The sequence below is a fragment of the Electrona antarctica genome (assembly GCF_951216825.1).
Source record: "Electrona antarctica genome assembly, contig: scaffold_55, whole genome shotgun sequence".
NCBI classification, from domain to species: domain Eukaryota; kingdom Metazoa; phylum Chordata; class Actinopteri; order Myctophiformes; family Myctophidae; genus Electrona; species Electrona antarctica.
Genome location: NW_027638720.1, coordinates 250,001 through 271,205, shown reverse-complemented (window position 1 = coordinate 271,205; position 21,205 = coordinate 250,001). Strand labels below are relative to the sequence as shown.

The 21,205-nt window shown below is 48.6% G+C and overlaps 1 protein-coding gene across 1 annotated transcript in view; it reads left to right on the top strand.

Annotated features, from left to right (window-relative positions):
* Nucleotides 1-21,205, top strand: part of LOC306917776 (activated CDC42 kinase 1-like) — a gene marked incomplete at its 5' end in the record, with an annotated part of 66,693 nt that overhangs the window by 38,824 nt on the left and 6,664 nt on the right. The window contains 9 exons of the mRNA XM_079530685.1: nt 346-492; nt 2,980-3,074; nt 8,989-9,183; nt 13,994-14,085; nt 15,398-15,442; nt 17,147-17,391; nt 17,567-17,776; nt 19,025-19,325; nt 21,119-21,205. The exon at nt 21,119-21,205 is cut by the window's right edge and continues 77 nt beyond it. Coding sequence (XP_079386811.1) covers nt 346-492; nt 2,980-3,074; nt 8,989-9,183; nt 13,994-14,085; nt 15,398-15,442; nt 17,147-17,391; nt 17,567-17,776; nt 19,025-19,325; nt 21,119-21,205 — 1,417 coding nt within the window. The remainder of the gene's footprint in view (nt 1-345; nt 493-2,979; nt 3,075-8,988; nt 9,184-13,993; nt 14,086-15,397; nt 15,443-17,146; nt 17,392-17,566; nt 17,777-19,024; nt 19,326-21,118) is intronic.

Below are 21,205 nucleotides of genomic sequence, written 5' to 3'. Positions count from 1 at the left end.
ACGCAAGCACGCACGCACACGCACGCAAGCACGCACGCACACGTGTGCACGTAACGAGCACGCGCACGACAAATTCACGGGACAGCGTTCACGTAAATATGCCTGCGTTGTCGCACCTCGACTTCTCTGAGCAAAACGCAGGTCTCGTTGAAAATGAACTATAGCCTTGTTTTATCGCTCCCTATTTGCAAGGCCCTTAAAACACATTTATGTCCTTATTATCCTTTGTGTGGACATAAATAAATGGTTACTGTGTGTGTGTGTGTGTGTGTGTGTGTGCGCGTGTGTGTGTGTGTGTGTGTCTGTCTGTCTGTCTGTGTGTGCGTATGCGTGCGTCATACCCAGATCCTCCACAAGGTGGACGTGGAGGCAGAGAGGTTGTGTAAACCAGACGACTGTCCTCAGGACGTTTACAACGTGATGCTGCAGTGCTGGAGTCCCAAGGCTGAGGACCGCCCCACCTTCACCGCTCTGAGGGACTTCCTGTTAGAGGTAGGACCACTTCCTGTTAGAGGTATGAGTCCCAAGGCTGAGGACCGCCCCACCTTCACCGCTCTGAGGGACTTCCTGTTAGAGGTAGGACCACTTCCTGTTAGAGGTATGAGTCCCAAGGCTGAGGACCGCCCCACCTTCACCGCCCTGAGGGACTTCCTGTTAGAGGTAGGACCACTTCCTGTTAGAGGTAGGACCACTTCCTGTTAGAGGTAGGACCACTTCCTGTTAGAGGTATGAGTCCCAAGGCTGAGGACCGCCCCACCTTCACCGCTCTGAGGGACTTCCTGTTAGAGGTAGGACCACTTCCTGTTAGAGGTATGAGTCCCAAGGCTGAGGACCGCCCCACCTTCACCGCCCTGAGGGACTTCCTGTTAGAGGTAGGACCACTTCCTGTTAGAGGTATGAGTCCCAAGGCTGAGGACCGCCCCACCTTCACCGCCCTGAGGGACTTCCTGTTAGAGGTACGACCACTTCCTGTTAGAGGTATGAGTCCCAAGGCTGAGGACCGCCCCACCTTCACCGCTCTGAGGGACTTCCTGTTAGAGGTAGGACCACTTCCTGTTAGAGGTAGGACCACTTCCTGTTAGAGGTATGAGTCCCAAGGCTGAGGACCGCCCCACCTTCACCGCCCTGAGGGACTTCCTGTTAGAGGTAGGACCACTTCCTGTTAGAGGTAGGACCGCTTCCTGTTAGAGGTATGAGTCCCAAGGCTGAGGACCGCCCCACCTTCACCGCTCTGAGGGACTTCCTGTTAGAGGTAGGACCACTTCCTGTTAGAGGTAGGACCGCTTCCTGTTAGAGGTATGAGTCCCAAGGCTGAGGACCGCCCCACCTTCACCGCTCTGAGGGACTTCCTGTTAGAGGTAGGACCACTTCCTGTTAGAGGTAGGACCACTTCCTGTTAGAGGTATGAGTCCCAAGGCTGAGGACCGCCCCACCTTCACCGCCCTGAGGGACTTCCTGTTAGAGGTAGGACCACTTCCTGTTAGAGGTAGGACCGCCCCACCTTCACCGCTCTGAGGGACTTCCTGTTAGAGGTAGGACCACTTCCTGTTAGAGGTAGGACCGCCCACCTTCACCGCCCTGAGGGACTTCCTGTTAGAGGTACGACTACTTCCTGTTAGAGGTAGGACCGCCCCACCTTCACCGCCCTCAGGGACTTCCTGTTAGAGGTACGACCACTTCCTGTTAGAGGTAGGACCGCCCCACCTTCACCGCTCTGAGGGACTTCCTGTTAGAGGTAGGACCACTTCCTGTTAGAGGTATGAGTCCCAAGGCTGAGGACCGCCCCACTTTCACCGCTCTGAGGGACTTCCTGTTAGAGGTAGGACCACTTCCTGTTGGAGGTAGGACTGTTGGAGGTAGGACCACTTCCTGTTAGAGGTAGGACCACTTCCTGTTAGAGGTATGACCACTTCCGGTTAGAGGTAGGACCACTTCCTGTTAGAGGTAGGACCACTTCCTGTTAGAGGTAGGACCGCCCCACATTCACCGTAATCTTGCGTTGCCAGACTGTTCAAATGCTTCCGTCGTACAGTCTGGAGCAACGGAAGCTCTGATCATGAGTCAAATATAAATGCTTCCGTCATACAGTCTGGAGCAACGGAAGCTCTGATCACGAGTAAAATATAAATGCTTCCGTCGTACAGTCTGGAGCAACGGAAGCTCTGATCACGAGTAAAATATAAATGCTTCCGTCATACAGTCTGGAGCAACGGAAGCTCTGATCACGAGTAAAATATAAATGCTTCCGTCGTACAGTCTGGAGCAACGGAAGCTCTGATCATGAGTAAAATATAAATGCTTCCGTCATACAGTCTGGAGCAACGGAAGCTCTGATCACGAGTAAAATATAAATGCTTCCGTCATACAGTCTGGAGCAACGGAAGCTCTGATCACGAGTAAAATATAAATGCTTCCGTCGTACAGTCTGGAGCAACGGAAGCTCTGATCATGAGTCAAATATAAATGCTTCCGTCATACAGTCTGGAGCAACGGAAGCTCTGATCATGAGTAAAATATAAATGCTTCCGTCATACAGTCTGGAGCAACGGAAGCTCTGATCACGAGTAAAATATAAATGCTTCCGTCGTACAGTCTGGAGCAACGGAAGCTCTGATCATGAGTCAAATATAAATGCTTCCGTCATACAGTCTGGAGCAACGGAAGCTCTGATCACGAGTCAAATATAAATGCTTCCGTCGTACAGTCTGGAGCAACGGAAGCTCTGATCACGAGTCAAATATAAATGCTTCCGTCATACAGTCTGGAGCAACGGAAGCTCTGATCATGAGTAAAATATAAATGCTTCCAACAGTGTGTGTGTGTGTGTGTGTGTGTGTGTGTGTGTGTGCGTGCGTGCGTGCGTGCGTGCGTGCGTGCGTGCGTGCGTGCGTGCGTGCGTGCGTGCGTGCGTGCGTGCGTGCGTGCGTGCGTGCGTGCGTGCGTGCGTGCGTGCGTGCGTGCGTGCGTGCGTGTGTACAGACCATGCCTACAGAGATGAGAGCTCTCCAGGACTTCGAAGAGGAAGAAAAACTTCAGATCAACATGAATGATGTCATCACCATCATAGAGGGCAGGTCAGTGCGTGCGTGCGTGCGTGCGTGCGTGCGTGCGGTATGAGGTCATCGCGGCACCGCCAAAATACATTTTGTTCGACTAAATCAACTGTAGTTTTAGTCGACTAAAACTAGACACTAACACTAAAACATTCCGGGTGACTAAAAGGTGACTAAAATCTAATTTTGCTGCCAAAAACAACACTGGAGTGGGGGAGGACCCCCCCCCCCCCCCCCAGACAGAACAGTGTGTTTTGTGATCGTTAACATTCCTGACATTGTGAAACGTTATGATAATTAGAGTGTGGTCTTCAGTCATTACTGTACTGGGTCATGTGGTGGGGAGAGAACGGACATGACATTAAGTATACATTAACTTTACTGTTCCAACATTCTATTTTGAGACTTGGTAGATTGTTCATTATGACGATACAGAGACAACACGACCATCCATTCTGTAGCAGTGGTTCATTATGACGATACAGAGACAACACGACCATCCATTCTGTAGCAGTGGTTCATTATGACGATACAGAGACAACACGACCATCCATTCTGTAGCAGTGGTTCATTACGATGATACAGAGACAACACGACCATCCATTCTGTAGGCAGTGGTTCATTATGACGATACAGAGACAACACGACCATCCATTCTGTAGCAGTGGTTCATTACGATGATACAGAGACAACACGACCATCCATTCTGTAGCAGTGGTTCATTATGACGATACAGAGACAACACGACCATCCATTCTGTAGCAGTGGTTCATTACGATGATACAGAGACAACACGACCATCCATTCTGTAGCAGTGGTTCATTATGACGATACAGAGACAACACGACCATCCATTCTGTAGCAGTGGTTCATTACGATGATACAGAGACAACACGACCATCCATTCTGTAGCAGTGGTTCATTATGACGATACAGAGACAACACGACCATCCATTCTGTAGCAGTGGTTCATTATGACGATACAGAGACAACACGACCATCCATTCTGTAGCAGTGGTTCATTATGACGATACAGAGACAACACGACCATCCATTCTGTAGCAGTGGTTCATTACGACGATACAGAGACAACACGACCATCCATTCTGTAGGCAGTGGTTCATTATGACGATACAGAGACAACACGACCATCCATTCTGTAGCAGTGGTTCATTACGATGATACAGAGACAACACGACCATCCATTCTGTAGCAGTGGTTCATTACGATGATACAGAGACAACACGACCATCCATTCTGTAGGCAGTGGTTCATTATGACGATACAGAGACAACACGACCATCCATTCTGTAGCAGTGGTTCATTACGATGATACAGAGACAACACGACCATCCATTCTGTAGCAGTGGTTCATTATGACGATACAGAGACAACACGACCATCCATTCTGTAGCAGTGGTTCATTACGATGATACAGAGACAACACGACCATCCATTCTGTAGCAGTGGTTCATTATGACGATACAGAGACAACACGACCATCCATTCTGTAGCAGTGGTTCATTACGATGATACAGAGACAACACGACCATCCATTCTGTAGCAGTGGTTCATTATGACGATACAGAGACAACACGACCATCCATTCTGTAGCAGTGGTTCATTATGACGATACAGAGACAACACGACCATCCATTCTGTAGCAGTGGTTCATTATGACGATACAGAGACAACACGACCATCCATTCTGTAGCAGTGGTTCATTACGATGATACAGAGACAACACGACCATCCATTCTGTAGCAGTGGTTCATTATGACGATACAGAGACAACACGACCATCCATTCTGTAGCAGTGGTTCATTATGACGATACAGAGACAACACGACCATCCATTCTGTAGGCAGTGGTTCATTATGACGATACAGAGACAACACGACCATCCATTCTGTAGCAGTGGTTCATTACGACGATACAGAGACAACACGACCATCCATTCTGTAGCAGTGGTTCATTACGATGATACAGAGACAACACGACCATCCATTCTGTAGCAGTGGTTCATTATGACGATACAGAGACAACACGACCATCCATTCTGTAGCAGTGGTTCATTATGACGATACAGAGACAACACGACCATCCATTCTGTAGCAGTGGTTCATTACGATGATACAGAGACAACACGACCATCCATTCTGTAGCAGTGGTTCATTATGACGATACAGAGACAACACGACCATCCATTCTGTAGCAGTGGTTCATTATGACGATACAGAGACAACACGACCATCCATTCTGTAGCAGTGGTTCATTATGACGATACAGAGACAACACGACCTTCCATTCTGTAGCAGTGGTTCATTATGACGATACAGAGACAACACGACCTTCCATTCTGTAGCAGTGGTTCATTATGACGATACAGAGACAACACGACCATCCATTCTGTAGCAGTGGTTCATTATGACGATACAGAGACAACACGACCATCCATTCTGTAGCAGTGGTTCATTATGACGATACAGAGACAACACGACCATCCATTCTGTAGCAGTGGTTCATTATGACGATACAGAGACAACACGACCATCCATGCTGTAGCAGTGGTTCATTATGACGATACAGAGACAACACGACCATCCATTCTGTAGCAGTGGTTCATTATGACGATACAGAGACAACACGACCATCCATTCTGTAGCAGTGGTTCATTATGACGATACAGAGACAACACGACCATCCATTCTGTAGCAGTGGTTCATTATGACGATACAGAGACAACACGACCATCCATTCTGTAGCAGTGGTTCATTATGACGATACAGAGACAACACGACCATCCATTCTGTAGCAGTGGTTCATTATGACGATACAGAGACAACACGACCATCCATTCTGTAGCAGTGGTTCATTATGACGATACAGAGACAACACGACCATCCATTCTGTAGCAGTGGTTCATTATGACGATACAGAGACAACACGACCATCCATTCTGTAGCAGTGGTTCCCAAACTTTTTCGTGTCAAGGACCCCCAAATCAACATTTATTAGGCTGCGGACCCCCAAATCAACATTTATTAGGCTGCGGACCCCCAAATCAACATTTATTAGGCTGCGGACCCCCAAATCAACATGTATTAGGCTGCGGACCCCCAAATCAACATGTATTAGGCTGCGGACCCCCAAATCAACATTTATTAGGCTGCGGACCCCCAAATCAACATGTATTAGGCTGCGGACCCCCAAATCAACATTTATTAGGCTGCGGACCCCCAAATCAACATTTATTAGGCCGCGGACCCCCAAATCAACATTTATTAGGCCACGGACCCCCCATTTGAAAACACATGCCAGTGACCCCCGATTTTTACGGCTCTAGCAGTGATTCCGAAACACGCATTATGCTACGGACCCCCGAGATATCTCTGGGACCGCAATTTATATTGTAAAACCGCTGTTAATTTAACTCTGAGAGTGTACACATGGAACCAAATGGACCTGTTAGGGTGCATTTGGTTCCATTTGTAAGCTCTCAGAGTTACAGACCCATAAGGGTCCATTTGGTTCCTTATATCTCTAATTGAGCTATGGACCCCCTGGAACTCCCTCAAGTACTCCAAGGGATCCCCGGACCCCACTTTGGGAACCCATTCTTTAGGGCGTGGCATGTATGTTTGTATCCGAAAGGCTCAAAGATGTTACCAGTCTGCTAGAGCAGTGGTAAAGGCTCAAAGATGTTACCAGTCTGCTAGAGCAGTGGTAAAGGCTCAAAGATGTTACCAGTCTGCTAGAGCAGTGGTAAACCAGATGTTACCAGTCTGCTAGAGCAGTGGTAAAGGCTCAAAGATGTTACCAGTCTGCTAGAGCAGTGGTAAACCAGATGTTACCAGATGTTACCAGTCTGCTAGAGCAGTGGTGAACCAGATGTTACCAGTCTGCTAGAGCAGTGGTAAACCAGATGTTACCAGTCTGCTAGAGCAGTGGTGAACCAGATGTTACCAGATGTTACCAGTCTGCTAGAGCAGTGGTGAACCAGATGTTACCAGATGTTACCAGTCTGCTAGAGCAGTGGTAAACCAGATGTTACCAGTCTGCTAGAGCAGTGGTAACCAGATGTTACCAGTCTGCTAGAGCAGTGGTAACCAGATGTTACCAGTCTGCTAGAGCAGTGGTGAACCAGATGTTACCAGATGTTACCAGTCTGCTAGAGCAGTGGTGAACCAGATGTTACCAGATGTTACCAGTCTGCTAGAGCAGTGGTAACCAGATGTTACCAGTCTGCTAGAGCAGTGGTAACCAGATGTTACCAGTCTGCTAGAGCAGTGGTAACCAGATGTTACCAGTCTGCTAGAGTAGTGGTAAACCAGATGTTACCAGTCTGCTAGAGCAGTGGTAAACCAGATGTTACCAGTCTGCTAGAGCAGTGGTAACCAGATGTTACCAGTCTGCTAGAGTAGTGGTAAACCAGATGTTACCAGTCTGCTAGAGCAGTGGTAAACCAGATGTTACCAGTCTGCTAGAGCAGTGGTAACCAGATGTTACCAGTCTGCTAGAGCAGTGGTAAACCAGATGTTACCAGTCTGCTAGAGCAGTGGTAACCAGATGTTACCAGTCTGCTAGAGCAGTGGTAACCAGATGTTACCAGTCTGCTAGAGCAGTGGTTAGGGTTACCAGTCTGCTAGAGCAGTGGTAACCAGATGTTACCAGTCTGCTAGAGCAGTGGTAACCAGATGTTACCAGTCTGCTAGAGCAGTGGTAAACCAGATGTTACCAGTCTGCTAGAGCAGTGGTAACCAGATGTTACCAGTCTGCTAGAGCAGTGGTAAACCAGATGTTACCAGTCTGCTAGAGCAGTGGTAAACCAGATGTTACCAGTCTGCTAGTGGTAAACCAGATGTTACCAGTCTGCTAGAGCAGTGGTTAGGGTTACCAGTCTGCTAGAGCAGTGGTAACCAGATGTTACCAGTCTGCTAGAGCAGTGGTTAGGGTTACCAGTCTGCTAGAGCAGTGGTAACCAGATGTTACCAGTCTGCTAGAGCAGTGGTAAAGGCTCAAAGATGTTACCAGTCTGCTAGAGCAGTGGTAAACCAGACTTGTTTCATGGCAAGGACCCCCAAAGTGACACTAATTAGCCCTGCGGACCCCCATTTGACATGGCATGCCAGGGACCCCCCCCCCATAAGAATGACATACCAGGGACCCCCCCCCATAAGAATGACATGCCAGGGACCCCCCCCATAAGAATGACATGCCAGGGACCCCCCCCCATAAGAATGACATGCCAGGGACCCCCCCCCCATAAGAATGACATGCCAGGGACCCCCCCCATAAGAATGACATGCCAGGGACCCCCCCCCCATTTGAAATGGCATGCCAGGGACCCCCATAAGAGAAGGTGTCTACGGCTCTAGCAGTGATTCTCAACCCGTTTCATTTCAAGGACCCCCAGTTGGACATGCATTAGTCTACGGAACCCCATTTAATGGCATTTCTATCTCTGGGACCCCAAATCTATATTGTAAAATCACGGTTAGTTTAACTCTGAGAGTGTACAGATGGAACCAAACGGTTAGTTTAACTCTGAGAGTGTACAGATGGAACCAAACGGTTAGTTTAACTCTGAGAGTGTACAGATGGAACCAAACGGTTAGTTTAACTCTGAGATTGTACAGATGGAACCAAACGGTTAGTTTAACTCTGAGAGTGTACAGATGGAACCAAACGGACCCGTTAGGTTCCATCTGTACACTCTCAGAGTTACAGTCCCATAAGATCTATTCGGTTCTTCACTATCCATTTAGCCGAGGACCCCCTGGAACTCCCTCAAGGACCCCCTGGAACTCCCTCAAGGACCCCCTGGAACTCCCTCAAGGACCCCCTGGAACTCCCTCAAGGACCCCTGGCCCGGTGTGTGTGTGTGTGTGTGTGTGTGTGTGTGCGTGCGTGTAACGTCTCTCTGTCTCCACAGGGCGGAGCTCTACTGGTGGCGCGGTCAGAACCGGCGCTCTCTCCGCGTGGGGCCGTTCCCTCGCCACGTGGTGACGGCGGTCGCCGGCCTGTCGGCGCACGACATCAGCCGACCGCTCAAACACTCCTTCATCCACACGGGGCACGGAGACACTGACCCGCACCGCTCATGGGGCTACGCTGACCGCATCGACAGGTTAGCACGTTAGCACCGCTCCTGGGGCTACGCAGACCGCATAGGTTGTTTTAAGCCTTAGCCAATAGCAGGTCTCCCGCATGAAAAGCCAACACTTTAACTCATTTTGGATTCAAAATCAATCCGTTTTTCTCCTCTCCTGAACACATAGGGCCTGATTAAGCAAGTGGAATCTAATTACATATAATTTTACAGTTTTTAAGACGTGGGGGCGTGTCATATTACAATTATGGGCCAGGTAAGAAGCGCTTTCGACACCCCGTGGTGTGAGCAAAACGGCCTTGAATTAGTCATGGGAGTGTTTCAGGGAGTTTTGAGGCTTACCCAATGAACATGTCCGTACTATTCTCTTTACGACACCAGCTGATGTCCTCATGGAATGCGCCCTTTTCGGCAAGTGGTATTACATTTCTGCAGACTGGCACCATAGACATGACATGACTTTGTCACATTTGGGTTAATTATTCATATTACACTGCATGCTGTCACCTTTATGCCTCAAAAGAACAGATCCACAAACTGTCACAGCCATGATGTGCATAGCTTGTAGGCCTATGTCTCTATTTTGTTAAGTAACTTGCAGTTTTCATTGGAAAGTCATTACAGCGGCGCAGCCATATGCTAAGGGAGGGAGATATACGCACATCACTTAATTTGTTTCTGTTCTAAGCATGAAAAACAGCTGTAAAAATCTTTATTCTAGTTGATTTGATTCATAAATGAATAACTAAGACTTTGAAATGGCACCTACCTATACCTTTCAGATCGGAATGGAACTGCGAGTAGATACGCAGCATTGGCTGGCAAATTGGCAATCCATGCGTAATGTTCCCAGAATCGTCTAACCCCCGAACATACAAGTTCGTTTGATATTGTTTAATTCGATAAAAATAGAACCATGTACCATACAGCGAATGAAAGCAAGATTCCTAAGGAATATGGGGATTTTTACATTTTAAAAAACGGTTGAGAAATGAGAGAACCATGAGTGTTTATAATATCAAATATTATAAGAATAATATGAAAGACAAACGGGCTGTGAAGAGCTCAGCTCACCATCCCGACAAGGAGGAAATATAGCCTATAGTGCATGCACGTATATGCACTGACTGTTGCACACACGCTCTGTATTTGTTTCTATTGAAAAACACCAGTAAAATAACGTTTATTTTATTTTATTTCATTCGAGTCACGACGAAGGAATGAGTTGAAATGCCATACGTGCGCCATGCGTATTGCTGCGGCCCCAATGTTATGGTCTTCGCTTGTAGCATTTTATTGAAGAAGAATTGAGTCGGGTGTGATACAGCATATGAAAGCTAACTGTGAGTGATTATGGAGATGTTTTAATTTTTTTAAAAGGTTGAGAAATGAGCGATATTTGACCCTTTACAATCTCAACGTTTGAACGTTTGAGCCAGAAAGCTTGTCTCCTGCTGTTGCCATGTCTCATAGAAACAAGTAAATAGGTCTATAAACATACTCCCTAAAGAATCGCATATAACAGGGGTCTGCAACCTATTTTAAATTAAGTGCCATGTTTTTATTTTCTAGATAGTGAGTCTGCCATATCAAGATTCATTTTAATGACACCACATTAAAATTTCCAGCATATTTTGATTGTCCACAAATATAAAGTTCTTCCTTCTTTTTACATATTTTCTTGCACATTGTTATAATGATCATTATAAATATATATCCCCCTGCAGTCAGAGTTCATAGTTTTAATGAATGAATGTGATGCATTGTGAGCTGGTAGATCTGCTATTTTCAAAAGTAATCTTTGAAAAAAGTGACAATTGTGGAATATTTTTGAAAAATGTTATTGAAACATTTAAAAACATAAATCTGTCATGGGGGTCACTGGCTTAGTTGGGCAAATGCATTCATCTGGGGGTCCTTGACATGGGAATGTCGCTGTGTGAGGATCACTGGTTTAAACAACATTAGGAGAAAAGCCCAAATAAGCACTTTAGAAACAAGAAAAGCAACCACAACTACCAATATTTACAAGCAACTTTACAGAAAAAGAAGCCGCTTATAATAAACAGCAAACAGACATGGCAACACTCCAGAGCCGCTCAAGTGTAAAATCAAACAGTGCTTTTTGCTTTTAAGACGTGGTCAGACCCAGGTCGAATCGGTATGCGCTGAGTGTTTTTAGGTCAAGGGGCTTAATAGCAAATAGCGCAAAGCGAAAATAATTAACATATGGACACTCCCCCAATGCTAAATTATGCAGGAACGTGGTATTCCATATGAGTGAGCGCTCACCACGGCTTCCATAATACGAAAAGGCGCAGAGCGAGGCCCAAATCTGTATTACCGCATGGGTTTTTCCACTTGCTTAATCGGGCCCTTAGTCTTGTTTTCTCCTCTCCTCAACACTTAGTCTTGTTTTCTCCTCTCCTCAACACTTAGTCTTGTTTTCTCCTCTCCTCAACACTTAGTCTTGTTTTCTCCTCTCCTGAACAGTTAGTCTTGTTTTCTCCTCTCCTCAACACTTAGTCTTGTTTTCTCCTCTCCTCAACACTTAGTCTTGTTTTCTCCTCTCCTGAACAGTTAGTCTTGTTTTCTCCTCTCCTCAACACTTAGTCTTGTTTTCTCCTCTCCTGAACAGTTAGTCTTGTTTTCTCCTCTCCTCAACACTTAGTCTTGTTTTCTCCTCTCCTCAACACTTAGTCTTGTTTTCTCCTCTCCTGAACAGTTAGGCCCTTTCCCAATTCCTTTTTTAACCCTACCCCTTATCCCTTGCCCCTTCCCATTGTCCCTACATAATGAGTGTCAAGGGGTAGGGAGATAAATCATCACCCTAGGAATTGGAACGTCCCTAAATATTGAACGTCCCTTGTAGATATTGATATGCAACCTGTTCTCAGAAAATAGTTGATCTGCAAGCTCACTACAGGCCAGTGGTCCCCAAACTTTTTCATGTCAAGGACCCCCAAATTGACAATAATTAGCCTGCAGACCCCCATTTGAAGAGATATGCCAGGGACCCCATAGATTTTTACGAATCTAGCAGTGTCACAGACCGCCAGTGTGACATGCATTAGTCCATGGACCCCCATTTGATGGCATTTGTGTCTCTGGGACCCCCAATTTATATTGTAAAATCAATGTTAATTAACTCTGAGAGTGTACAAATGGACCCTTATGGGTCCATTTGGTTCCAAACTATCATTTAGCTGGGGACCCCCTGGAAGTCTCTCAAGGACCCCTGGGGGTCCCCATAACCCACTTTGGAAACCACTTTCCATAAGCTGTAGATCGGCTATTTTGGGAGAAGAGATGGAACGTAAACATTGCTGTGGTTATGATGAAATAAATATATTGTAATTTAGTAATTTTGTCTCATCTTGGTAGCCCACCAGAATGTAATTCAGCTAGATATAGCTCATTCTGACACCTGCTCAACAGTTGTACCTGATTCATTGATTATTGTATTAACAGTCTGTATAGAATGGGTACAGTTATATCATATACAGGGTTAGAAAAAGGAAAAACTATTTACAGTATAGAAAGAAGGGGCTGTGGTCACTGTGTTCATTGTTTTTAATATCATTAAGAACAGTCATTTTCTATCATGTCCTATGACAAGTCGTGGTATGCTACATGTGATATGAATGACAATGTTTCAAATTCAACAACATTTAGGACAATGAAAATGCCATCGTGATCCATCTCCATCCCATGTACAGGCTGTACAGCAGCTTGCAGTCTGTTCCACAGCTGGTTTGCCTGGGGAAAAAACAACACCATTGCTAATTAGTTATGTAACTTTTGCAACTTGTTGGGATTAGCATAACATTGGTCATGATAAAACCATACCAGCTATCACTGGACCGAGTAGCCAACGTTATGCAGCGACAGCGTTGTGTAGGTACAGTAGGCTATTTCACGGCTTTTAAGAGCTCCAAAACGGCAGAATGTTGACATATCGTGGTCTGGGGGTTGGACTGATGCCTGCTAGTTAAGCTAGTTTGCATCTGAGTTGTTCCACCAGGGCACCGGCGGCAAATAAAAAATAAAAAAGCGCCGATGCCAAATGAATGGTTAACGTTAACGTAACGTTGTATGAATGCAACGCCGTAGCATATCGTTAGTTCAAGTGAGGTAACGTTAACCTTTGCTAGAGATTGCGATATTTTTGGCGATGCAGATTGTTAACACATTCAAATAATATTGGTTATTATCATATTCTTCCATAATAAAGGACGAAAAAGGCATCTTACCTCGTCCGCCTTCCGCCAATTGTGATGTCCCTCCGTTTTAAGTCTGGTCGTGATGTCCCTTCGTTTGAAGGGGATCCTAACCCTACCCCTCGGCCCTACCCCTCGCTCCAAAGATAATTGAGAAAACCCTTCCTCCTCACGTGAACGCGCATCAGCAAGGGGAAGGGCTAAGGGCCATGGAGAAGGGGGGAATTGGGAAAGGGCCTAAGACTTGTTTTCTCCTCTCCTCAATACTTAGTCTTGTTTTCTCCTCTCCCACACACTTAGTCTTGTTTTCTCCTCTCCTCAACACTTAGTCTTGTTTTCTCCTCTCCTGAACAGTTAGTCTTGTTTTCTCCTCTCCTCAACAGTTAGTCTTGTTTTCTCCTCTCCTGAACAGTTAGTCTTGTGTTTCTCCTCTCCTCAACAGTTAGTCTTGTTTTCTCCTCTCCTCAACACTTAGTCTTGTTTTCTCCTCTCCTGAACACTTAGTCTTGTTTTCTCCTCTCCTGAACACTTAGTCTTGTTTTCTCCTCTCCTGAACGCTGTATCAAATAGAGTCACATATAATAATATCCACCTGTTCTCGTCCTCAGTCTGTACCTGGGGAACCCCATGGATCCTCCTGACATCCTGGGGATGCACCCGTCCACCGCCAGACCCACCAAACTACCCGACCGCTCCAAGAGTGAGTTCACACAGTTACACCACACCCTGTACCACCAAACTACCAAACCACACCCCTCCACAACCAAACCACTCCCCTCCACAACCAAACCACACCCCTGTACCACCAAACTACCAAACCACTCCCCTCCTCCACAACCAAACTACCAAACCACTCCCCTCCTCCACAACCAAACTACCAAACCACTCCCCTCCTCCACAACCAAACTACCAAACCACTCCCCTCCTCCACAACCAAACTACCAAACCACACCCCATGCATCCACAACCAAACTACTGTGTGTGTGTGTGTGTGTGTGTGTGTGTGTGTGTGTGTGTGTGTGTGTGTGTGTGTGTGTGTGTGTGTGTGTGTGTGTGTGTGTGTGTGTGTGTGTCCGTGTGCGTGCGCGCTTGTGGGGCTGTTATGCGAGGTTGCTAACTCCTACTTTCTTTTGCAATCAGTCACAGAGTCATTACACTCATATCTATAAACATCAGTCACAGAATCATTACACTCACATCTATAAACATCAGTCACAGAGTCATTACACTCATATCTATAGATGCACCAAGTCTCTCTCTACGTACGTCTGTACGTCTGGAATCCACGTAACTCCAGAACCGTTGGCTCCACCGACTTCACATTCAACACACGCGTTCCACACCCCCACAGGGAGGGCAGTGCCCGGTGTCGTTCCACACCCCCACAGGGAGGGCAGTGCCCGGTGTCGTTCCACACCCCCACAGGGAGGGCAGTGTCCGGTGTCGTTCCACACCCCCACAGGGAGGGCAGTGCCCGGTGTCGTTCCACACCCCCACAGGGAGGGCAGTGCCCGGTGTCGTTCCACACCTCCACAGGGAGGGCAGTGCCCGGTGTCGTTCCACACCCCCACAGGGAGTGCAGTGCCCGGTGTCGTTCCACACCTCCACAGGGAGGGCAGTGCCCGGTGTCGAGTCGGTCGGACCCACGGTTGTCCAGAACCGCCTCGAAAAGGCCTCTCTGCCCGGGCTCTGGACAGCTAGGGCCCCTGCCCAGGGTCCATATATGGAGCTGGTCCTAGTTCTGACATCAAAGTCAAAGTCAAAGTCACAACACTCCATATTTGGGCATGCCTGACACAGAACTCCATATATGGGCATATTGCTTTTTCTTTGGCCTTTATTATATTCTATTTTGCCTAATTAAGTTGTTTTTATTTGTTGCTTCCCATTGCCCCCCCCCCCCCCCCCCCCCCAGTCAGTGGTACAAATGTTATAATGCATTTATAACACAGAGAAATGTGAACTGAAACTGTCTGTCTCTCTGCCTGTCTGTCTGCCTGTCTGTCTCTCAGAGCAGCCACCCCCCCGCCCGCCACAACCTGCTGTCATGCTGAAGAGTGAGTCTGTCTGTCTGTCTGTCTGTCTGTCTGTCTGTCTGTCTGTCTGTCTGTCTGTCTGTCGGCCTGTCGGTCGGCCTGTCTGTCTGTCTGTCTGTCTGTCTGTCTGTCTGTCTGTCTGTCTGTCTGTCTGTCTGTCTGTCTGTCTGTCTGTCTGTCGGCCTGTCTGTCTGTCTGTCTGTCGGTCGGCCTGTCGACCTGTCTGTCTGTCTGTCGGCCTGTCTGTCTGTCTGTCGGCAAATTGAGTTCCGAAAACCTAGTGTTTTTAATGTCACCAGACCTTTAAGGACAATGTCTCAGAAAGGTGTGAGGTCGTTTTAATTATGCAACATTATCAACAATAATAACCCGTCAATCATCTAAAGGAAGAACCAGGAGGTTTATTGTTAGTGTGATTGTCTTTGTATTTTTATTAAAATGCTAATTGTTTTGTTTTTTGTATTGTTGTGTTGTTGTTGTTGTTGTTGGAACAAAAGGGAAACTCTAGAAGGTAACAGGTGCGGTCGCCCCTAAACCATCTGACCTGTCTTACCTTTTCAAGGTAACAGGTACGGTCGCCCCTAAACCATCTGACCTGTCTTACCTTTTCAAGGTAACAGGTACGGTCGCCCCTAAACCATCTGACCTGTGTTACCTTTTCAAGGTAACAGGTACGGTCGCCCCTAAACCATCTCGACCTGTCTTACCTTTTCAACGTAACAGGTGCGGTCGCCCCTAAACCATATGACCTGTGTTACCTTTTCAAGGTAACAGGTACGGTCGCCCCTAAACCATCTGACCTGTCTTACCTTTTCAAGGTAACAGGTACGGTCGCCCCTAAACCATCTGACCTGTCTTACCTTTTCAAGGTAACAGGTACGGTCGCCCCTAAACCATCTGACCTGTCTTACCTTTTCAAGGTAACAGGTACGGTCGCCCCTAAACCATCTGACCTGTCTTACCTTTTCAAGGTAACAGGTACGGTCGCCCCTAAACCATCTCGACCTGTCTTACCTTTTCAACGTAACAGGTGCGGTCGCCCCTAAACCATATGACCTGTGTTACCTTTTCAAGGTAACAGGTACGGTCGCCCCTAAACCATCTGACCTGTCTTACCTTTTCAAGGTAACAGGTACGGTCGCCCCTAAACCATCTGACCTGTCTTACCTTTTCAAGGTAACAGGTACGGTCGCCCCTAAACCATCTGACCTGTCTTACCTTTTCAAGGTAACAGGTACGGTCGCCCCAAAACCATCTGACCTGTCTTACCTTTTCAAGGTAACAGGTGCGGTCGCCCCTAAACCATCTGACCTGTCTTACCTTTTCAAGGTAACAGGTACGGTCGCCCCTAAACCATCTGACCTGTCTTACCTTTTCAAGGTAACAGGTGCGGTCGCCCCTAAACCATCTGACCTGTCTTACCTTTTCAAGGTAACAGGTGCGGTCGCCCCTAAACCATCTGACCTGTCTTACCTGAATGTTGTAGAATGTTTGCTTTCGCCATCTTTGTGGAAGAAGAGTCTGGGCAATTAAGGTTTAGTCTTACTAGAAGTACTAAAAGTTTCTCAATCTCATATTTAGTTGTTTGGAATTCCTTTAGATCGCATGTGCACTAATGTGCCTGCATGTGTGTGTGCGTGCGTGCGTGTGTGCGTGCGTGCGTGTGTGCGTGCGTGCGTGCGTGCGTGCGTGTGTGCGTGTGTGTGTGTGTGTGTGTGCGTACAGAGCCGTTCTACGACTCCGTCCTCGACGACTACGATGACGACGACGTCGTCAGTGCTCCGTCGGGCCTGAAGAGACTGGGCGTGTCCCTGGGCCTCAAGCTCCGCCCCTGGGGGGAGGGGCCGGGCGGCGCGCTGCTACGGGCGACGGCCAATCAGAGCGAGGTGTCACTCATCGACTTCACCGACGACAGCTTCAGCTCGGCCACGCCCTCCCCCTCCCCCCTGGCCAATCAGGGCACTCTGCAGGTAAGCCCCTCCCCCTTTTACCCAGACCATTCAGGACACTCTGCAGGGAGGCCCCTCCCCCTGACCAATAAAGTGTCTGAACACTCTCAGAGTTACAGACCCGTAAGGGTCCATTTGGTTACACGTGTTACACTCTCTCTCTCTCCCTCTCTCTCTCTTTCTCTCTCTCTCTCAGGACACGCCCTCCATCCTGGACTGGCCCCTCCCACTGCCGGCGTACGACGAGGTTGCCGCGGAGACGGCAGCAGAGGACCAATCGGAGGACCAGGAGGTGAGGTCCATCTACCGGGGCCTGACCAATGAGGGCTCGGCCACGCCCAGAGTGGCGCTGGAGGGGCGGAGCGAGTCCCAGTCAGCTGACCTGTTCCAGGAACTGCAGAGAGAGGTAAGGACGCCATTGGTTCATCTTCCATCCTGTTGCCGCGGTAACCAGGGCCTCGTCCAATCATCTTCCATCCTGTTACCACAGTAACCAGGGCCTCGTCCAATCATCTTCCATCCTGTTGCCGCGGTAACCAGGGCCTCGTCCAATCATCTTCCATCCTGTTACCACGGTAACCAGGGCCTCGTCCAATCATCTTCCATCCTGTTGCCGCGGTAACCAGGGCCTCGTCCAATCATCTTCCATCCTGTTACCACGGCAACCAAGGCCTCGTCCAATCATCTTCCATCCTGTTACCACGGTAACCAGGGCCTCGTCCAATCATCGGCAAGCCAGGGCGCCTGATGGAGGGGAAAGGAACTGGTCTCTATACCGCCTCCCCCTGGCCAGCCAGGGCGCCTGATGGAGGGGAAAGGAACTGGTCTCTATACCGCCTCCCCCTGGCCAGCCAGGGCGCCTGATGGAGGGGAAAGGAACTGGTCTCTATACCGCCTCCCCCTGGCCAGCCAGGGCGCCTGATGGAGGGGAAAGGAACTGGTCTCTATACCGCCTCCCCCTGGCCAGCCAGGGCGCCTGATGGAGGGGAAAGGAACTGGTCTCTATACCGCCTCCCCCTGGCAAGCCAGGGCGCCTGATGGAGGGGAAAGGAACTGGTCTCTATACCGCCTCCCCCTGGCCAGCCAGGGCGCCTGATGGAGGGGAAAGGAACTGGTCTCTATACCGCCTCCCCCTGGCCAGCCGGGGCGCCTGATGGAGGGGAAAGGAACTGGTCTCTATACCGCCTCCCCCTGGCCAGCCAGGGCGCCTGATGGAGGGGAAAGGAACTGGTCTCTATACCGCCTCCCCCTGGCCAGCCAGGGCGCCTGATGGAGGGGAAAGGAACTGGTTGGAATAACGTGTTCCTTCCACTCGCCAACCAGGGAAACTCCAACCCCCCCCCCCCCTGTCAGGTGAAGAGAAGCGGCATGGACTCCTCATGCATGGAAGAAAGTTCGGGGCTCTCCCCAGGTTGGCACCGGGTGAAGAAATGGTATTATTCGTGGGATAAAAATATATATAAAAAAAAATATCTGTTTCAATTATAGGAAATAATGTCTGTCTCTCTCTCTCGCCCTCGCCCTCTCTCTCTCTCTCTCTCTCTCTCTCGCCCTCTCTCTCTCTCTCTCTCTCTCTCTCTCTCTCTCTCTCTCCCTACCTCTCTCTCTCTCTCTCTCTCTCTCTCGCCCTCTCGCCCTTTCTCTCTCTCTCCAGGTCATGGTGAAGCTACAGGTCCCTATGAGCGCGGGTCGCTCCCTCCCGGCGTCGCCCCTCCCCCTGACGCCCGTGGCCCCTGTGGGGGGGGCCCCCGCCCACAGACAGATCTACCTGCCCCCCGAGGAGGGGGGGGGGCGCCCCGTTTTGCCCCCCCGCACCCCCGTGCCCCCCCTCCGGCCCTCCAAGCACGTGGGCGTGGCCCCGCCCCCGTCGTCCGCGTCGAGGCGCGGCAACCCGGCCCCGCCCCCAGCGTCGGCGTCGAGGCGCGGCAACCCGCGATCCAGCTCCATCTCCCTAGGTGGGCGACGACTAAAACTATGACGAAAGATACCTTTTTTCACTGACAAAAAAACGACACAAAAACTAAAAAATCACACCCGTGTGAACTGAGTGGTGTAAGGTTTTATATAGCATGATCAGCTGTGGTCTGACGTAATGTCTGACGTTAAAGATCTTTGGCTAGGTAGACTCGTCTTCTGATGTGATGATTTGTGACCATGAAGTTGATTCAGCTGGAGTTTTTGTCCGATGTGAGGTATTATATAAGGTAAGGTATTATATAGCCTGATCAGCTCTGATCTGACGTAATGAAATCACACCTGGATGTGATTTCACAACTGGCTTTTTTTGTGCAGAGAAAATGACCATGGTTGCTACGGTCATCCAGTTCACCCGGGTGTGATTTAATTACGTCAGAAATTATTTTGAACATAGCAACCATGCTCATTTTTTTCTGCACACAAAAGCCAGTTGTAGGAGTGGTTTACACCACTCAATAAAAACTAAGCTATGATGACTAAATATATTGACAATTTCGTCAACAGATAAAAACTAGACAAAAAAACTAGACTAAACACCAAAGAAAATATCTCTAGGTGGGAGGTTGTCTTTGGTCTCTCCATCTCTCTAGGTGGGAGGTTGTCTTTGGTCTCTCCATCTCTCTAGGTGGGAGGTTGTCTTTGGTCTCTCCATCTCTCTAGGTGGGAGGTTGTCTTTGGTCTCTCCATCTCTCTAGGTGGGAGGTTGTCTTTGGTCTCTCCATCTCTCTAGGTGGGAGGTTGTCTTTGGTCTCTCCATCTCTCTAGGTGGGAGGTTGTCTTTGGTCTCTCCATCTCTCTAGGTGGGAGGTTGTCTTTGGTCTCTCCATCTCTCTAGGTGGGAGGTTGTCTTTGGTCTCTCCATCTCTCTAGGTGGGAGGTTGTCTTTGGTCTCTCCATCTCTCTAGGTGGGAGGTTGTCTTTGGTCTCTCCATCTCTCTAGGTGGGAGGTTGTCTTTGGTCTGTCTGTCATCTGTTTGAAGAACCTTTTGAACTAAAATCTTTCCTTCTGGGGGGTCCCTTGGGGGGGGGGGGGGGCTGGTGGGGGGGTCCTTGGAACAACATATTTTCAGATGGGGGTCGGCGGCCAAATACATATCATTTTTGGGGGTCCTTGACATGAAATAGTTTGAGAATCACTGATATAGAAACATGAGGGTTTTACAGAAAACTGTCAGGATTTAGAAGACATTGTTTTTTAGAATCCGCCTCCGGCAGACAATAACGTGTCTCTCTCTCTCTCTCTCTCTCGCTCTCTCTGTCTCTGTCTCTCTGTCTCTGTCTCTGTCTCTCTCTCTCTCTCTCTGTCTCTGTCTCTGTCTCTCTGTCTCTGTCTCTGTCTCTGTCTCTGTCTCTGTCTCTGTCTCTGTCTCTCTCTCTGTCTCTGTCTCTGTCTCTGTCTCTGTCTCTGTCTCTCTCTCTCTCTCTCTCTCTGTCTCTGTCTCTGTCTCTGTCTCTCTCTCTCTCTCTCTCTCTCTCTCTCTCTCTCTCTCTCTCTATCTGTCTCTCTCTCTCTCTCTCTGTCTCTCTCTCTCTCTCTCTCTCTCTCTCTCTCTCTCTCTCTCTCTCTCTGTCTCTGTCTCTGTCTCTGTCTCTGTCTCTGTCTCTGTCTCTGTCTCTGTCTCTCTCTCTGTCTCTGTCTCTTGTCTCTCTCTCTCTCTCTCTCTGTCTCTGTCTCTGTCTCTGTCTCTGTCTCTGTCTCTGTCTCTCTCTCTCTCTCTCTCTCTCTCTGTCTCTGTCTCTGTCTCTGTCTCTCTCTCTCTCTCTCCTCCAGGTGACGAGGAGCGAGGGGGGGCGGAGTCCTACTCCTCCAGACGGCCCCCTCCTCCTCAGATCCCGCCCAGGTCTGACCACGCCCACC